This window comes from Heptranchias perlo, chromosome 8, assembly GCF_035084215.1.
Source record: "Heptranchias perlo isolate sHepPer1 chromosome 8, sHepPer1.hap1, whole genome shotgun sequence".
Classification (NCBI taxonomy): domain Eukaryota; kingdom Metazoa; phylum Chordata; class Chondrichthyes; order Hexanchiformes; family Hexanchidae; genus Heptranchias; species Heptranchias perlo.
In genome coordinates, this window is record NC_090332.1 from 87,148,984 (window position 1) to 87,165,308 (window position 16,325).

Sequence of the window (16,325 nt, forward strand, 5' to 3'; positions counted from 1 at the left end):
AAGCAAATATCTAATTCCCTTTTAAAAGTAATTATGGACTCTGCTTCAACAAAGGTTTGTGGTAGAGTATTCTTCATTCTAACCATCCTCTGACATTTTTAAAAATCTCCCTTTAGTTCTTTTAACCATTTTAAATTTGTGTCCCCTTTTTACTGCCTCTTTGACTGATGGAAACAATCTAACACTTTTTACCTTATCATAATCAGTCATAATCTTGGAAACCTCCAACCTTCTCAACTCCAGTGGGCTGGGGGAGGGGGGGGGGAAAAGAGAACGAAAAACTCTTTCTTCTTAAGTCCTTCTTCATAAACTGCAACACCCTCATCCTCAGTAACATCCTATTGAATCTAAACTGCATTTTTGACATTGCTTTTATTTCCTTCCTTTAACGGGGTGCCCACAATGGCTATGTTCCTATGAATACTCCAATTACAGCCTAATTAAGGTTTTCTACTAGTTCACCATTACCTCCTTGTTTTTGATACAAAACCAAGGATTCTGTTTGCCTTTTTAAGGCCTTATTTAATTGTATTGCCACCTTTATGACTTATCTAGCGGCACAATAAAATCCTTCACGTGGGCAAACACCATACACAGTTAATCTGTTTTTGTGGCTCTGTTAAAAGGATAAATGTTGGCCAGAACACTGGGAGGACTTCCTACTCCTTTGAATAGTGCTATGGGATCTTCTACGTCCAGGCAGGTGGGCCTCAGTTTAACGCCTCATCCGAAAGATGACATTGCTGACAATGCAGTGCTTACTCAATAATGCATGTGTCAGTCTAGATTATGAGTTCAATCCTGGAGTCCAGCTTGAACCCACAACCTTCTGATTCAGAGGTGATTGCATTACTACTCAGCCAAATTGACACTTCAGTTTGAATGACTTCTTTGGTACAACTTCTCTTTGAATAGCAACTCCACTAACAGTTCTACATCTACCTCAATATCCACCTCCCCTCACAGTTCTAATTGCCAATTTTCCCTTCCATTTAATCCAAGTACAGTCTCTTTAGATCCTGCTATAATTTGCTTTTTTTCTTTTAAGTTAAGTACCTTTGTGCTTGACTTTTCTTTTTCTAGTCTTACACTGAACCTAATTAACTAATTTGGAGTCATAGTTCTCCAAATGTTCCCCAACTTTTAAGATTTCTATTTCCTCAGTTTCATTATGTAGAACCAGATCAAGTAGATATTGAAAGTTAAAATAATTGCTTAACTGATAAATAATATTTTATGATTAACTTTATGTACTATATATTTCACAGCTAGTAGGATAATGGATACCTCGCAAGAATCTAACACTTATAGGCCACACAGTGATATAGGTTTAGGCATAATTATAGCCCCATATATGTACAATTACTGGAACTATATATCTAATTAAATAAAGTAATTCAGAGAGTCTGATAACTAGTTTTCTAAATTGCATTGGGTGTTTTCTGATCTATTTTAATGAAATGTAGATGGTAACATTGTGATGAGCTATAAATTACAGCCCTACCTAATTTTCTTGGTTAATTCGGTATCCAACATAAATAACTACATGAAACAATAAAAATAACATTTGAAAACAAACCGATCATCAGCTATTGGAGTTAGAATTGTCGGAGATCTTTTAGGACTCGCAGGAGAACTGGCGTAGGATGATTTCTCTTCAACAGTTCCACAGACCCTTAGAGCCACATCATTTTCACAAATCTTCTGCTTCAGCTGCTGAATTTCTTGTTCTAGCCTACAGTAAAAGAAAAACTCATTAAGTATACACACAGGACCATATAATGACATGTTTCATTCTTGCAATGCAGTTTTTGGCCACATTAAACTATGGTTTAACAGAACAAAAAACACAAATACCTAGAAACAAGGTGTAATAATATCTACAACATTGACACAATCTGCTTAGTACTAATATAAATGTTTTGATTTAGAAAACAACAGGAATAAATGGGGCTGTGGGTTTGAATAGTGTCCCCTCAATTCTGGCACCTGGGATTGAATTCAACCGAGACTGATGGCATGAAAGTTTCTCTTGTCTGCCAAGACCCTATGGAAAATGAGCTTGCACAGTCTCAATCCAGATCATATACTTGCCCTCAGATTGCCAATTTTACTTAGAAAAGCCAAAAGGATGGTTGATGTGTGTAATGATTTGGTCTTTACCTGCATTACTTGAATTTTTAAGTTATATGTCTATCATATTAAATTCAGGATTCAGTAAGCCAGCAGGTCTGAATCTAAACTAGTTACTACAGTGATGTGGAGATGCCGGTGATGGACTGGGGTTGACAAATGTAAGGAATCTTACAACACCAGGTTATAGTCCAACTGTTTTATTTGAAAATCACAAGCTTTCGGAGGCTTTCTCCTTCGTCAGGTGAAGTGTGCGATTCCTTGAACGTTACCGCATTTGTAGTCAGAGAACAATACCTGGTGATTACAGATAATCTTTCCAACTGCCTGTTGTCAAGGCAATCAAAGTGTTCAGACAGAGAGATGTTACCTACAGGACCACCGAATATACAAACGGCCAGAACAAAAGACAGAGAGAGAGAGAGAGAGAGAGAGAAAAACATCCGAAAGGAAGAGAAAGACAGAGAATGAGTTACTACAGTGATTTGGGATGTTAACTAGTAAACAAAGAGTGGAATTGTTGTTCAATCTTAAGCATTTCACACCACCATGATGAAATGGTTCCTTTCTGACTCCTAAGTAGCCAGGTGTCACCTTATTCCATTCCCATTGAAGAGGGCTTAGCTAAGACAAATATTTGGAAACCTTGTGTTCTCACATCAAAGAAATGGCATTTCAATCAGGCTAGTGACTGTGAATGATAGCGCAGTGGGCTGAACCTCTGACTTCACAAGCTTACGCAGCTGGCATTCTCTCTGAGACAACGTGAGCGAGGGGGCCCTAACTGGCAGCAAGAGAGATCAGAGATGATCTAGCTATACACTGGCTTAGCTTGAAATTGAGCCTTTGCGTAGAGAGACAGTAAGGTGGTGCCTATCCTTTTTCCAATAATTGACTAAGAAATTAGCTCATCTCACTGTGAAAGCTGTATAGAATCATAGAAAATTTACGTAACAGAAGGAGGCCATGTGGCCCATCGTGTCCGCGCTGGCCGAAAATGAGCCACCCAGCCCAATCCCACTTTCCAGCACTTGGTCCGTAGCCTTGTAGGTCACGGCACTTCAGGAGCACATCCAGGTACTTTTTAAATGAGTCGAGGGTTTCTGCCTCTACCACCCTTTCAGGCAGTGAGTTCCAGGCCCCTACCACCCTCTGGGTGAAAATATTTTTCCTCAGCTCCCCTCTAATCCTTCTACCTGTCACTTTAAATCTATGCCCCCTGATTATTGACCTCTCTGCTAAGGGAAATAGGTCCTGACTATCCACTCTATCTAGGCCCCTCGTAATTTTGTACACCTCAGCCTTTTCTGTTCCAAAGAGAACAACCCCAGCCTATCCAATCTTTCCTCATAGCTAAAATTCTCCAGTCCTGGCAACATCCTTGTAAATCTCCTCTGTACCCTCTCTAGTGCAATTACATCCTTCCTGTAATGTGGTGACCAGAACTGTACACAATACTCAAGCTTTGGCCTAACCAGTGTTTTATACAATTCCAGCATAACTCCTGCTCTTATATTCTATGTCTCGGCTAATAAAGGAAAGTATTCCATATGCCTTCTTAACCACTTTATCTACTTGTCCTGCTACCTTCAGGGATCTGTGGACATGCACTCCAAGGTCCCTCACTTCCTCTACACCTTTCAGTATCCTCCCATTTATTGTGTACTCCCTTGCCTTGTTTGCCCTCCCCAAATGCATTACCTCACACTTCTCTGGATTGAATTCCATTTGCCATTTTTCTGCCCATCTCACCAGTCCATTGATATCTTTCTGCAGTTTACAGCTTTCCTCCTCACTATCAACCACACGGCCAATTTTTGTATCATCTGCAAACTTCTTAATTATGCCCCTACATTTAAGTCCAAATCATTAATATAGATCACAAAAAGCAAGGGACCTAGTACTGAGCCCTGTGGAAGCCTACAAGATTTACAAGGATGTTGCCAAGACTGGAGAATTTTAGCTATGAGGAAAGATTGGATAGGCTGGGGTGGAAGCCCTTGGAAACAGCCTTCCAGTCACAAAAACAACCGTCGACTATTAGCCTTTGCTTCCGGCCACTGAACCAATTTTGGATCCAACTTGCCACTCTCCCTTTGATCCCATGGGTTTGTATTTGTTTGACCAGTCTGCCACATGGGACCTTGTCAAAAGCCTTGCTAAAATCCACGTGGACTACATCAAGTACACTACCCTCACTGACCCTCCTTATAACCCCCTCAAAAAATTCAATCGAGTTAGTCAGACACGACCTTCCCTTAACAAATCCATGCTGACTGTCCTTGATTACTCTGTGCCTTTCCAAGTGACGGTTCATCCTGTTCCTCAGAATTGATTCCAATAATTTGCCCACCACCGAGGTTAGACTGACTGGCCTATAATTACTCGGTCTATCCCTTGCTCCCTTTTTAAACAATGGTACAATGTTAGCAGTCCTCCAATCCTCCGGCACCACGCCTGTATCCAGTGAGGATTGGAAAATGATGGTCAGAGCCTCTGCTATTTCCTCCCTTGCTTCTTTTAACAGCATGGGATACATTTCATCCAGCCCTGGTGATTATCTACCTTCAAAGATGCTAATCCCCTTAATACTTCCTCTCTCACTAAGTTTATCCCATCCAATATTTCACACTCCTCCTCAACTACAATGTCTGCATCATCCCTCTCTTTTGTGAAGACAGACGCAAAATATTCATTAAGAACCATACCAACATCTTCCGCCTCCACACATAGAAACCAAAAAGGTAACCTAATAGGCCCTACTCTTTCCTTAGTTATCCTCTTGATCTTAATGTATTTATAAAACATCTTTGGGTTTTCCTTGATTTTACTTGCCAATATTTTTTCATGCCGTCTCTTTGCTTTCCTTATTTCCTTTTTAATTTCACCCCTGCACTTTCTATACTCCTCTAGGTTTTCTGTAGTATTGACTTCTCTGTGTCTGACATAAGCTTTCCTTTTCCATCTTATCTTACCCTGTTTGCTCCTTGACATCCAGGGGGCTCTATATGTGGCAGCCCCTCCCTTTTTTTGTGGGAACATGTTTACTCTGCACCCCTTGAATCTTCCCCTTGAATGCCTCCCAATGCTCTGACATTGATTTACCTTCAAGTAGCTGTTTCCAGTCCACTCTTACTAAATCACTTCTTAGCTTATTAAAATTGACCTTTCCCCCATTAAGAACTTTAACTCCTGTTCTATCTTTGTCCTTTTCCATAACTATGCTAAAACTAACTGAGTTATGATCACTACCACCAAAATATTCTCCCACTGATGCTCCTACCACCTGCCCAGCCTCATTTCCTAAAACTAAATCCAGAACTGCCCCCTCTGTTGTTGGGCTTGCTACTACTGGCTAAAAAAGTTCTCCTGAATGCAATTTAAGAATTTTGCTCCCTCTATACCCTTCACACTGTTTGTGTCCCAGTTAATAGTAGGGTAGTTGAAATTCCCTACTATTACTACCCTATTGTTTTTGCACTTCTTAGAAATTTGCCTACATATTTGCTCTTCTATCTCCCTCTGACTGTTTGGGGGTCTATAGTACACTCCCAGTAGTGTGACTGTCCCTTTTTTGTTTCTTAGCTCAACCCATATGGCCTCATTTGATGATCCTTCTAACATATCATCCCTCCTCACAGCTGTAATTATTTCTTTAACCAAAACTGCCACCCCCCCTCCTTTTTTATCCCCTTCTCTATCTTGTCTGAAAACCCTGTAACCAGGAACGTTGAGCTGCCATTCCTGCATCTCTCTAAGCCATGTTTCTGTAATAGCTAAGATATCGTACTGCCATGTGTTTATCTGTGCCCTCAGCTCATCTGCCATATTCACTATACTCCTTGCATTGAGGTTTATACCTTTAAGCACTGCCAAACTCCCTTGCTATTTATTGTCTAACCTTTGTTTCCTCTGACTTCCCAAGTCACTTACTAATTTTCTGCCTTCTATCTCCAGTTCTGATTCTGTCCCATCTGAATCTACACTCAGGTTCCCACCCCCTGCCAAACTAGTTTAAACCCTCCCCAACAGCACTAGCAAACCTCCCCGCAAGGATATTGGTCCCGGCTGGCTTTCCAGGTCCCACCTTCCGCAGAACCGGTCCCAATGCCCCAGGAATCTAAAGCCCTCCCTCCTGCACAATCTCTCCAGCCACGCATTCATCTGCTCTATCCTCCTATTTCTACACTCACTAGCACGTGGCACTGGGAGTAATCCGGAGATTACTACCTTTGAGGTTCTGCTTCTTACTCGTTCCTAACTCCTTAAAATCTTCCTGCAGGAAGATTTTAAGGAGTTAAGTATACTGTTCATTCATGTATTTTATATAAAATAAACCAATTTGCTGGTTTTAAGTCATGCCTCATCTTGACAGACTGCTTTTCACTCCACCTTCCATAAAGGGAGGAGAACGCATGTGGTGCCATGCGGGACATTTCAGTGCTGGTATATGGAACAAGGGTTCTCTGTTACGATCCCTGGATTATGCTATAATTTAATTAGATATTTGTCAGTAAAAGGTGTGCTCCGGATCATAGGGGACGCACGATACCCTTACTGACAGAGTTTAATTACTCTCCAGTCTGTTAAGTCAGAACCCAGGAAAAATATCAGGATTTCTTTTTCTTAACTGTGATCATTAAGGTTTTTTTAAAGTCTTAGTCTACAAACACTTATATTTCTGTGTTATTTCTGTCCATTCCAAGTAATTATTACAATGTGGGAAATGAAAAAAAAAGCACGTTGTTTAAATTACATTGTTTGGTATGGTCAGCGAGACTGATTCTGTATCTGGTCATGATGAACATGACCAAAGATTACCTAATGCTATAATGGGTGTTCAAAAATGGAAAACTATTCCAATCATTTTAAGGGCAAAAAGTTATGGACCCATGAATCAGATGCATGCTTGAATCCTGACATGCACTCCTGGTTTGGGAAGAGCTTCATCAGAATGCTAAAGAGCAAAAATTGACCCCTATGTTTCTACAATGTACCAACAAATGAATTTGCTGCCTGTGTTTCTGCTTTTGATGGTGTGGTTGGAGCATTCATATTGTTTAATCTATGTAGATATACAAGTGGTTTGCTGGGATATAATTGACAACAACTAAGTCATGAAAAAAGGCACATATTTTCCTATAGCAACAGTGGCCAGAATTGAGACAAAAAGTTTTTGAAAATCTGGAAATAAATATATATCTTTATATTAAAAATATTCAAGTTTTTTCATGGGTTTTCTTGCCCAACAGATACTGCTAGTGAAATACATTTTGAATATGCACATTGCCACCATCTATCTATGGCTTGACAATGTCTTCCCATGTAGGTACAAGTTACATTTGGTTGAGCCCTCTCCCAAAGGTACAGAGCCATGCTGAGGTATGATACCACAGGTATATGTATGACAATTCCTCTTATGTGAGCCCTGACAGAAAATGTCAACAGCCTATTTAACCGTGCAGCACCAGAGTGGAGCCCAATTCTTGTCTTCATCCGACATCCATAAAGAGACACTTTCCAGCAGGAGTCACTGGGTAATGTGCAGGACCCGTGGCTGATTTCCACCCAGTGGCATGAATGCCAATTGTAATACTGCTACTGCTGCCCCAGCTGAAATCAGCACAGTCCAGGGATTTAGCACTGCATATTCTTTAACAGGTTTTCACAGTTTTTTCTTAAAAAAAGCTACTTCACCTTTCTCGGTCTTGTTCCAGGGCTTTCTGTTCTGCCTGTAGACTAGCTCGAAGATCTGCTTCTTCACAGTCATTTAATGTTGCTAGTTTTTGTTTCTGTTCCTCGATCTCTAGGTCAATGGCAGAATGACGCTGAAGAGCAGAATGTCTCTTCTCTATTTTGGCTACAGCTTGCTCTAGTGCCTCTCTCTGTTGTTTTTCTCGTGATTCAATAATCTCTTTTTCTATCATTCGGACCTTTTCCTCTTGTCGAGCTATATTAGCAGTAAATTCATAAGTTTGTTGGAGTTGCTGAAGCTGATCAGCGCTGGCTCTGCACTGTGCTAATTGCTCCTCTTTTTCTTCAATTTCCTTTTCTGTCTGATAAAGTGCAACATCCAAACTAGGTAGGCCTCGGTCAAGGATATCTGCAGCTCTTTGTTTTTCCTCTGACAGCGTAGGCAAATGGTTTTCCATCAAATAATCTAGTTGCCGTTCTTTGTTCAGCATCCTTTGCTCAACTTGTTTTTCTTTCTCTGCTGCTTCGATCAACTCGATTGAATCTAAAGCATTACCTCCACCATCTTTCTGAAGAACTTTAATGGATTCCTCATGTGTATGCCTTAGCTGGTCAAGAACTTCACGGTCAATGATGATTTCCTTTTCCAAAAGTTCTTTTTGACATGAGACATCTTCTTCCAAAGCTGTGAACTTTTCCAATTGTGTTCTCTTCAGATCCATGTATCTTTGCTTTGCTCTTTGGACATCTTCAGGTTCTTCACCTCCATCAAGTCTAGATGCTTCACCTTCAAGTCTAGCTTCTTCACCTCCATCAGGTCTAGCTTCTTCACCTCCATCAGGTCTAGCTTCTTTGGCTTTAAGAAGAACTTCCCTAATTTCCTCAAGGATATTTTTTTCTTCATCTATGCTTTGCATATCATCTCGTTTGAGTAGTTGGATCGTTTCCTGTTTTTCTCTGAGCTGTTCTCCCAGTCGTGTTACAAGTGTCTGTTGATTTTTTGCTTCTTCTTCAAGTCTTCTCTTTTCCAGTTCTAGTTTCAGGCTATGTTCATCCTTTTCTTTTTTAAGTTTCTCCAGTTCTCGGAGAATTTCCAGTTTACCTACTTTCTCTTGCTCATGAAGTTCCTGCAATTTCTGTAATTCTTTTTGAACCCGTATATAAATTTCTTCTTCTTGCTTCTTTCTTTGCAATTCAATTTCTTGCTGCTCCCTCTGCCGCTCTTCCTCGAATTTTTCTTTTTCGGCAATTAAGTCTTTAAGCCTACTTTCGATATCTAAGTTTCTACGTTTCAGACTTTCTTCTTGTTTCCGGATACGAAGTTTCACAATTTCAGTCTCTTTGCGTTGTGACTCTACTTCCTGCTGCAACCTCTCTAGCTCTGACTTTTCTGATTGTTGTTTTTCTTCCATTTCTTCTATCAGTCTCCTAAAATAAGTACATTGCAAACAAAAAGCATGTATTTAAAACACAGAAATTTTATTAAATACTAATCTTCATGCTGTAAGCTTCCACTAAACCTATAATTATATTTAAAGTGTTCAGTAACCTGGGTGTTTATATTCAAATCCAAAAATAGCCCAAGTTTTCCTATTGTAATTCCTGCATTTGATCAAAATTCTTTTTTTTTTCATAAGCTACTTAAATCTGAAACAGCACCACATTTACTGAAAATGTATTAAGCAGACACGAGTGTGAATGAAGTGTACTTTGGAATATTTACTGTACTATTTTTAAGATGCCACTTAAAATTATCAGTATTTTAAAATGTGTAAGCACATACTAGAAAATTTAGTCCTTCTTTTCCCTTTTTAAATCAGATAATTCTACAAAACCGAAAGTAGCTATGGAACAAATTGTAAACATTTGTTAGGATTTGGAAGAACAGATGGTTGAAAAAAAATCAAAATGTGATTAGAATATTAGTCTAACCATAAACAAGTATGCCAGTCCCCAAAATAATAAAGTTGTATTTTGCCTCTTGGCCTTTACCTCTTATTTTCTAGCTTTTCCAGTTCTTCTCGCTGTTGTCTCTCAAATTCAAGTCTAGCAAAAATTCACAAACGAATTAGTTATTCAAATATATTTAACACATTTATAGCTATATAAAAGATTAATAAGTACAGAATATTTTGTTTAGATGTTGCAACAACTACATACAGCATTTGCTTTTACATTTTGTTACATCGCCACTGACCATAATAAAATGCAGATTAATAAAATTATACTTAATGGTCCTCTTAAGTAATAGAAAAAAATGCAATCATTGACATTATCTGCAAGAAGGGGGATCAGTTTCCACATGTATGATGATGACACTATACTGTATTTCTCCATCACTACTATTGATTGAGTCTGGACCTTTTGATTTATCTGACATCAAGTCCTGGTAGAGTTGAAACTTCCTACAGCTCAATGTTTGCAAAACAGAATTGATCTTGTTCAGTTCACACTGACTTGCATTCCTGAGCCCTATAGATGCACAACCTTGGTATTCTCTTTGACCATGAGCTGCGTTTCCTATCCCACATCCAGTTCATCACTATGACCGTCTTCTTCCACCTCCGTTATCTTATTCTTCCACTGCTGAAACCCTGATCCTTCATTATCTCAAAAATCATTTTTTTCAAATGCTCTACTTGGTGGTCTCATGTCCACTTATGCAAATTCAGGCTAATCCAGAAGTCTTTGGCCCAAGTTCCCTGCACAAAGTTCCATTCAACAATCAAATCATGATTCTCACTGAGCTCCACTGGCTCCCTGTGCCCTAGCAAATCAGCTTCAAAATTCTTGTTCTCATTTTCAAATCCCTCCACGGCCTTGCCCCACCCTATTGGGGAAATTTTATCCAGCTACATGTGAAAGCCCATATCCTCCTTTTTCCTCCAACTCCAGATTACTACTTGCACCCCCACCCCCACCCCCACGACCACGTAACTGGAGGCTGATTTTTCAGCCACTACGCCCATGCCCTCCGATACCCTTTTCCAAATCCACTTTGCCTTCCTACTGCTCTCCTTACCTTCAAAACCCTGCTAAAAACCTCTCTCTTTGATCTTGCCTTTAGTTCGCCGCCGTTCCCCCATTCTTTTGTTTCCTTCCCAGTATCTGCCTGTTCTCTCCTTGTAAAGCGCATTGAAAAGTTTTGTTTTTGTAAGAGGAGAAATGTAAGTTTTTGTTACAATACTATTGAAAGATAGTACATTCCAAGTCATGTTCCAGTGCTGTTTGAATAATTCCAGGTTCAAACTATATTTCACATCCAAATTAGTGCACTTGACAGCATAAGGGAAGGAAATTTGCAGAACATGCCTGGTATATTTTTAGTAAACTAATTTCATGCAGACATCACAATCAATAAGTATAAATGGAGTTTCACTACCTTAGGCAAATGGGTCCTTTTATAGTGAAAAGACTGCCATAGGAATTGCAGTGAAAGCAAAAAAGATCAATTAAGAAGAGATAAAATTTATCTGATTCCATTTGTAAAATAACACAACATATCTGGAAGCCAACTGAACATAAGGACTCTCTGCCAAAATAACAAAAAAATATAACTAAGCAAAACTCTGCAATTAATTCCAACCAGACCTCTAAAACGGAAAAAAAAGCGGTTAAAAAGGATAAGAACATTTTGTGAGCAATAGCATGTTAAGGTTAGAATGTTAGATTTTGAGGGTTATTAGAAAAACAGAATTAACTTTGATCCAAGATTACAGGATATCGACCACAAGAACTGAGACTTTAACTTTGAACACTCTCATGTCCTCCAGGTCCACTGCTTCGGACAGGACATGGCTCTCTTAATCTTTGCCATGCCTATGTAACCTCAATTCCCTCGGTGTCCATTCACGTGCGCATTTTGGCTGCCATCCAGACATGAGCCCATTACTTTTATCTCCCCTTTTTTTTTTAAAAAAAACCTTTTGTCCCTCTCCAGCAAATTCTGGGCCATTGTCTTCGGTCCCCGCCACAAACTGCATTCCCCTCGCTGGCCACTGTCCGAGGCTGAACCAGACCGTTCACAATCCTGACATCCTATTTGACCCTGAGCTGAGCATCCGACAACATACCCTCTCCATCACAAAGACCGCCTACTTTCACCTCCGTAACATCGTGCGTCTCTGACCCTGCCGCAGCCCATCTACTGCTGAAACTTCCGGACTTGACTATTCCAATGCTCTCCTGGCCAGCCTCCCACGCTCCGTAAACGCGACCTCATCCAAAACTCTGCTGCCTGCATCCTAACTCATACCAAGCCCTGCTCACCCATCATCCCTGTGCTTGCTGATCTACACTGGCTCCCCGTCTGGCTATTCTCATCCTTGTGTTCAAATCCTTCCATGGCCTCGCCCCTCCCTATCTCTCTGATCTCCTCCAGCCCTACAACACTCAAGATCTCTGCGCTCCTCCAATTTTGGCTTCTTGCATTTCCCCGATTTCCTTCGCTCCACCATTGGCGGCTGTGCCTCCAGCTGCCTAGGTCTTAAGTTCTGGAACTCCTTCCCTAAATCTCTGCCCCTCTACCTCTCTCTCCTCCTTTAAGTTGCTCCTTAAAATCTATCTCTTTGACCAAGCTTTTGATCACCTGTCCTACTATCTCCTTATTAGGCTCAGTGTCAAATTTTGTTTGATAATGCTTGTGTAAGCGCCTTGGGATGTTTCACTACATTAAAGGTGCTATATTATGGGGAAAGCTGTTATTATGGGGAAAAAAAACCCAGAACATGAGAGATCTCTGCACGAGCTCTGTATTGTAGAAAAACAATAAGACTGCAAAACAAAAAACTATAAAATCTAGTATTGCTCAGCAGGAAGTTTTTTTTTCCCCACAAAGTATAAAGACTGAGACATTCACTGCATGAGAAAAAAAGTGGTAAGCAAACCAAACTGTTCGCCAAATGTAAACCAATTTTCCAAAAAATAAGATATAATAACAACACACAAATATGCACAGACACCTTGATGTTATTAAAATCTTTCATCTGGGAATCAAGGTTATAGTATAATGATTGTAATGCATATTCATTGTGGTTGAAAGAGGTCGAATTCCAACAGCAAAACCTGCCACATTTTGTTAATTTTAGAAAGCTGCAAGGTATCCCTGAGAGAAATAAATACATTGTCATGAACATCTGTCTCATCCTCTGAAGTGTGAGCTTCCTGTCAGCTGAATTACAGAACCAGAGTGAGGAAATCCCATTATTTAAAACATGGCCTGCTCCCTTGCTGGAAAATATTTTTCGTGCGGTTGGGAGGAAAAGAGGGACATTGAATAAAAAGAGAAAATTGGTTTTAATATATAATGAAGACCCTCAATAAATACTAATGCAAATAATTGAAAATCCAATTTGAATAGTCCCTCATTTTCCAATGTTTTTATTTTTGCGCCTCACTTCATAACAGCTTGAGAAAGCTCGTAACGTCGCAAGAAAGATGAATATATACACACAGCCTTTTAAACTACAATCAAATCAAATGAGGAGGCAAGACTAGATAGGTGGAAAACTTTGGTATCAATCCTACATATACATCAATTGATGTAATTCACAGTATGGTATCTGTATATTGTGCTTTTTGTGTACTATTATTGAATCAATAGTATCATTGCACAGGTTAAAATAATTTTTAAATGATAAATATGAAAATGCTGCTTTTTCAAACAATTCACAAATGTATCAAACCCCTTTGATCTAATTTTTCTCTTTTTCTAAAAAAAAGCCAATTTTAATGAACACTATTGTTCGATACATTCCTTCATTTTGAATCCTGTACATTTTGTCCCAATGCCCCTCTGAAGACACATTACCCAGCACTACTTTCATGCAAACAAGTAGTTATAGAACAATAAACCTTGAAAATCTTTAGTAACTGCCATAGAATGGATAATGATACCCAACAACTGAGATAACATGTTTAAACAGTTTTAACCCAAAATCAATTGCAAAATCACCTGATGAAGGAGGAAAGCTCCGAAAGCTTGTGATTTAAAATAAAACTGTTGGACTATAACCTGGTGTTGTGCAATTCCTTACATTTGTCCACCCCAGTCCATCACCGGCATCTCCACATCAAAATCTTTACTGTGTTGGTTAAAATCTATTCATAGTAGCGAAGTAAAAAGTTCAGTAAAATGCACTTATTTTAATAGATCATAGTTGCCTTTCGCTTACCCTGGGTTGTAAAGCATGACGGCTGAAAGATTTTCACAGGATTTAGAAAGATCCGTCATAGACAAACTAAAGGTAGACAGCAGTCCACTCTGCAAAAGTGTACAACAGATACAATTGATCAAGAAGTGCAGACAGATAAAATTAAAAAGTGATCTTTCACTTATTAACATGCAAATTGCAAATCAATCAGCAGGAACTCTACAATATAAAATGTGTCTTGCGAACTTTAAAAATTACACATTTGGATAGAGGATTCTGTTACTGATTATGGTCGAAACTTGTTTTGTATCTAATTTCCTCACTGCATCAGAATGTAGCCTGTAATATTTTTGGAGGTATATTATCATGCAGTGAGGACATAAACCCGCTTTTTTGTCCTGCAGATCCCTTTCAGCTTACTTGTTTCTGTCATTTAGAGGTCAACAGGTCATCACCAATGCCACCATTAGGTAGATAATGATGGGGCTCAGTGAGAAAGCCTCGAGTATACAGCAGACCACCGTCCAACCATCCACGTGCAGCACAACTCGTATCAGGAAGTTATCACAGCGGGGTTTCAGCTTGTGTTTTTTACTCTTGTGCTGTGACTGTTCTACCCTGCACATTTGTATTTTTAATCGCAAAGTGATTCCAGCTCTGATTCCGATACTCTTACATTTCTTCTAACTAAAGTGATCTTGCTATGTTCATCATTTCAGCTTTCATTCCTCATCTCACCCATGCTATTATCTTCAGTCACCAGGTCAAGATATTACATACTTTGGTCACCTTGATGAATTCCATCAATATCAGATTTGGTTAATCTGTCCAGGGCATGCTTGTGTGATGCAAAAGAAGCATCTATTTTTCACTCAAATCATCAGTTTCCTATTCACCCTCTGATGACTCAGTTAAGATTCATCCTGTGCAGAAAACTACTTGAGTGCAAATATCAGTTATGGCTTAAATTCAAACTCTCGACCTCTAGCCAAGAGGACACTAATAAAACAGTATAGTTATGTGGCTGTTCTTCTAGATTGTCTACACTTTAAAAAGAAATATAGCTGAAAAGTATAAGATTAGTTTAAAAATGGACTAATTAAACATTTACTTTTTTTTGGGAAGTAATTCATATAAAACTTGATTAAGATCCGAACTACTTGACATACCTTCCTTTTTTCACGGAGTTTAGCAGCTTCTTTAGGATGATTAAACCTGAACATATTGGTTCTCCCCAGCAGTATGACAGCTCCTTTAAAGGGAAAGAAAAGTTGAATTCTTCCATCCCCAAGATTTATCAAAATACTTATAGAAATTCTGTCAGTGAACGCAGTTGAGTAAAGTGCGCTTACTAAGTGACTACAGTTACATTGGTCATGACAAAGTATCAACAAAACCAACTGGTTTTACACAAGCTTTTACACAAAAATACAGAATTTGTCCTTCATTTCAGGATTGAACAACACATAATACAAACACAACACGAGCAGTGTAAAGGGGGAATTGACAATTTTCAGACTGAGTAAAGATTTCAACCTGACAGCACTGACGTTCAAATCAACCTGCGGTTCTTCAATTCCCCAGCCGCTTATATGGTGGCATCAATTGCTGCTTAAATGAAAGTATAAAATCAGCAGACTGCAATCAGTCATTCTATGCTTACTGGCTACAATGTGCTCTTGTTTTAACAAGGAACAGATTTAAAATTAGGAAAGAATGTGCAGCTTTGTATGCAGGATTTGTAATACAAGTACTAAAATCACATGTACTTCATGTTGTACATATTAGAATGTCTTCTGAAGAATAAGCTAAAATGGACACCAACATGAATCTGTAGCTGCAACCATATATTTTTTTTAAAAACTAGGAATTAATCTCAAATCCTTTAAATGTCAGCAATAGATTTTGGATTTATATGACAGTAAAATTGTTGAAAACAATTTGAAAAAGTTATCTTTTGATCATACAACAAATTACATGGGTACTTTCAAATTACTGAAGGAGTAGAACAGGTTTCAAAATACTGCTATAAGCAGCTTTCCTTCTCAGTATTTAAACTGGTCTATAATGCAGCATCCTTGTAAAAAGGTGTACTTGAAGCTCTCCATTTTATTGACAACATTTGCCAATTAAGTCACAAAGCCTTAGATTTTATCAGCGGCCATGCAAATGTTGAATAGAATTCCCATCAATTCTGTTAAGTGTAATACTTAAGGAGGCAATCCAGTCTTGAGATATATAAATGTATTATGTTACCAATCTTCTGGATTACACCATTCTTATGGGATTATGAAAGAATCTAAAGGTTCCTGGGAGGGAAAAGAAACATTTAACCATACTGGATTA

The 16,325-nt window shown here is 39.0% G+C and overlaps 1 protein-coding gene across 2 annotated transcripts in view; it reads right to left on the minus strand.

Moving 5' to 3' along the window:
- Positions 1-16,325, minus strand: part of kif16ba (kinesin family member 16Ba) — a 149,679-nt gene that overhangs the window by 66,156 nt on the left and 67,198 nt on the right. For both annotated transcript variants that reach the window (XM_067989469.1, XM_067989470.1), the window contains exons 16-20: positions 15,149-15,231; positions 14,001-14,089; positions 9,820-9,873; positions 7,831-9,255; positions 1,580-1,735 (exon numbers count right to left, since the gene is read on the minus strand). In XM_067989469.1, coding sequence (XP_067845570.1) covers positions 1,580-1,735; positions 7,831-9,255; positions 9,820-9,873; positions 14,001-14,089; positions 15,149-15,231 — 1,807 coding nt within the window. The remainder of the gene's footprint in view (positions 1-1,579; positions 1,736-7,830; positions 9,256-9,819; positions 9,874-14,000; positions 14,090-15,148; positions 15,232-16,325) is intronic.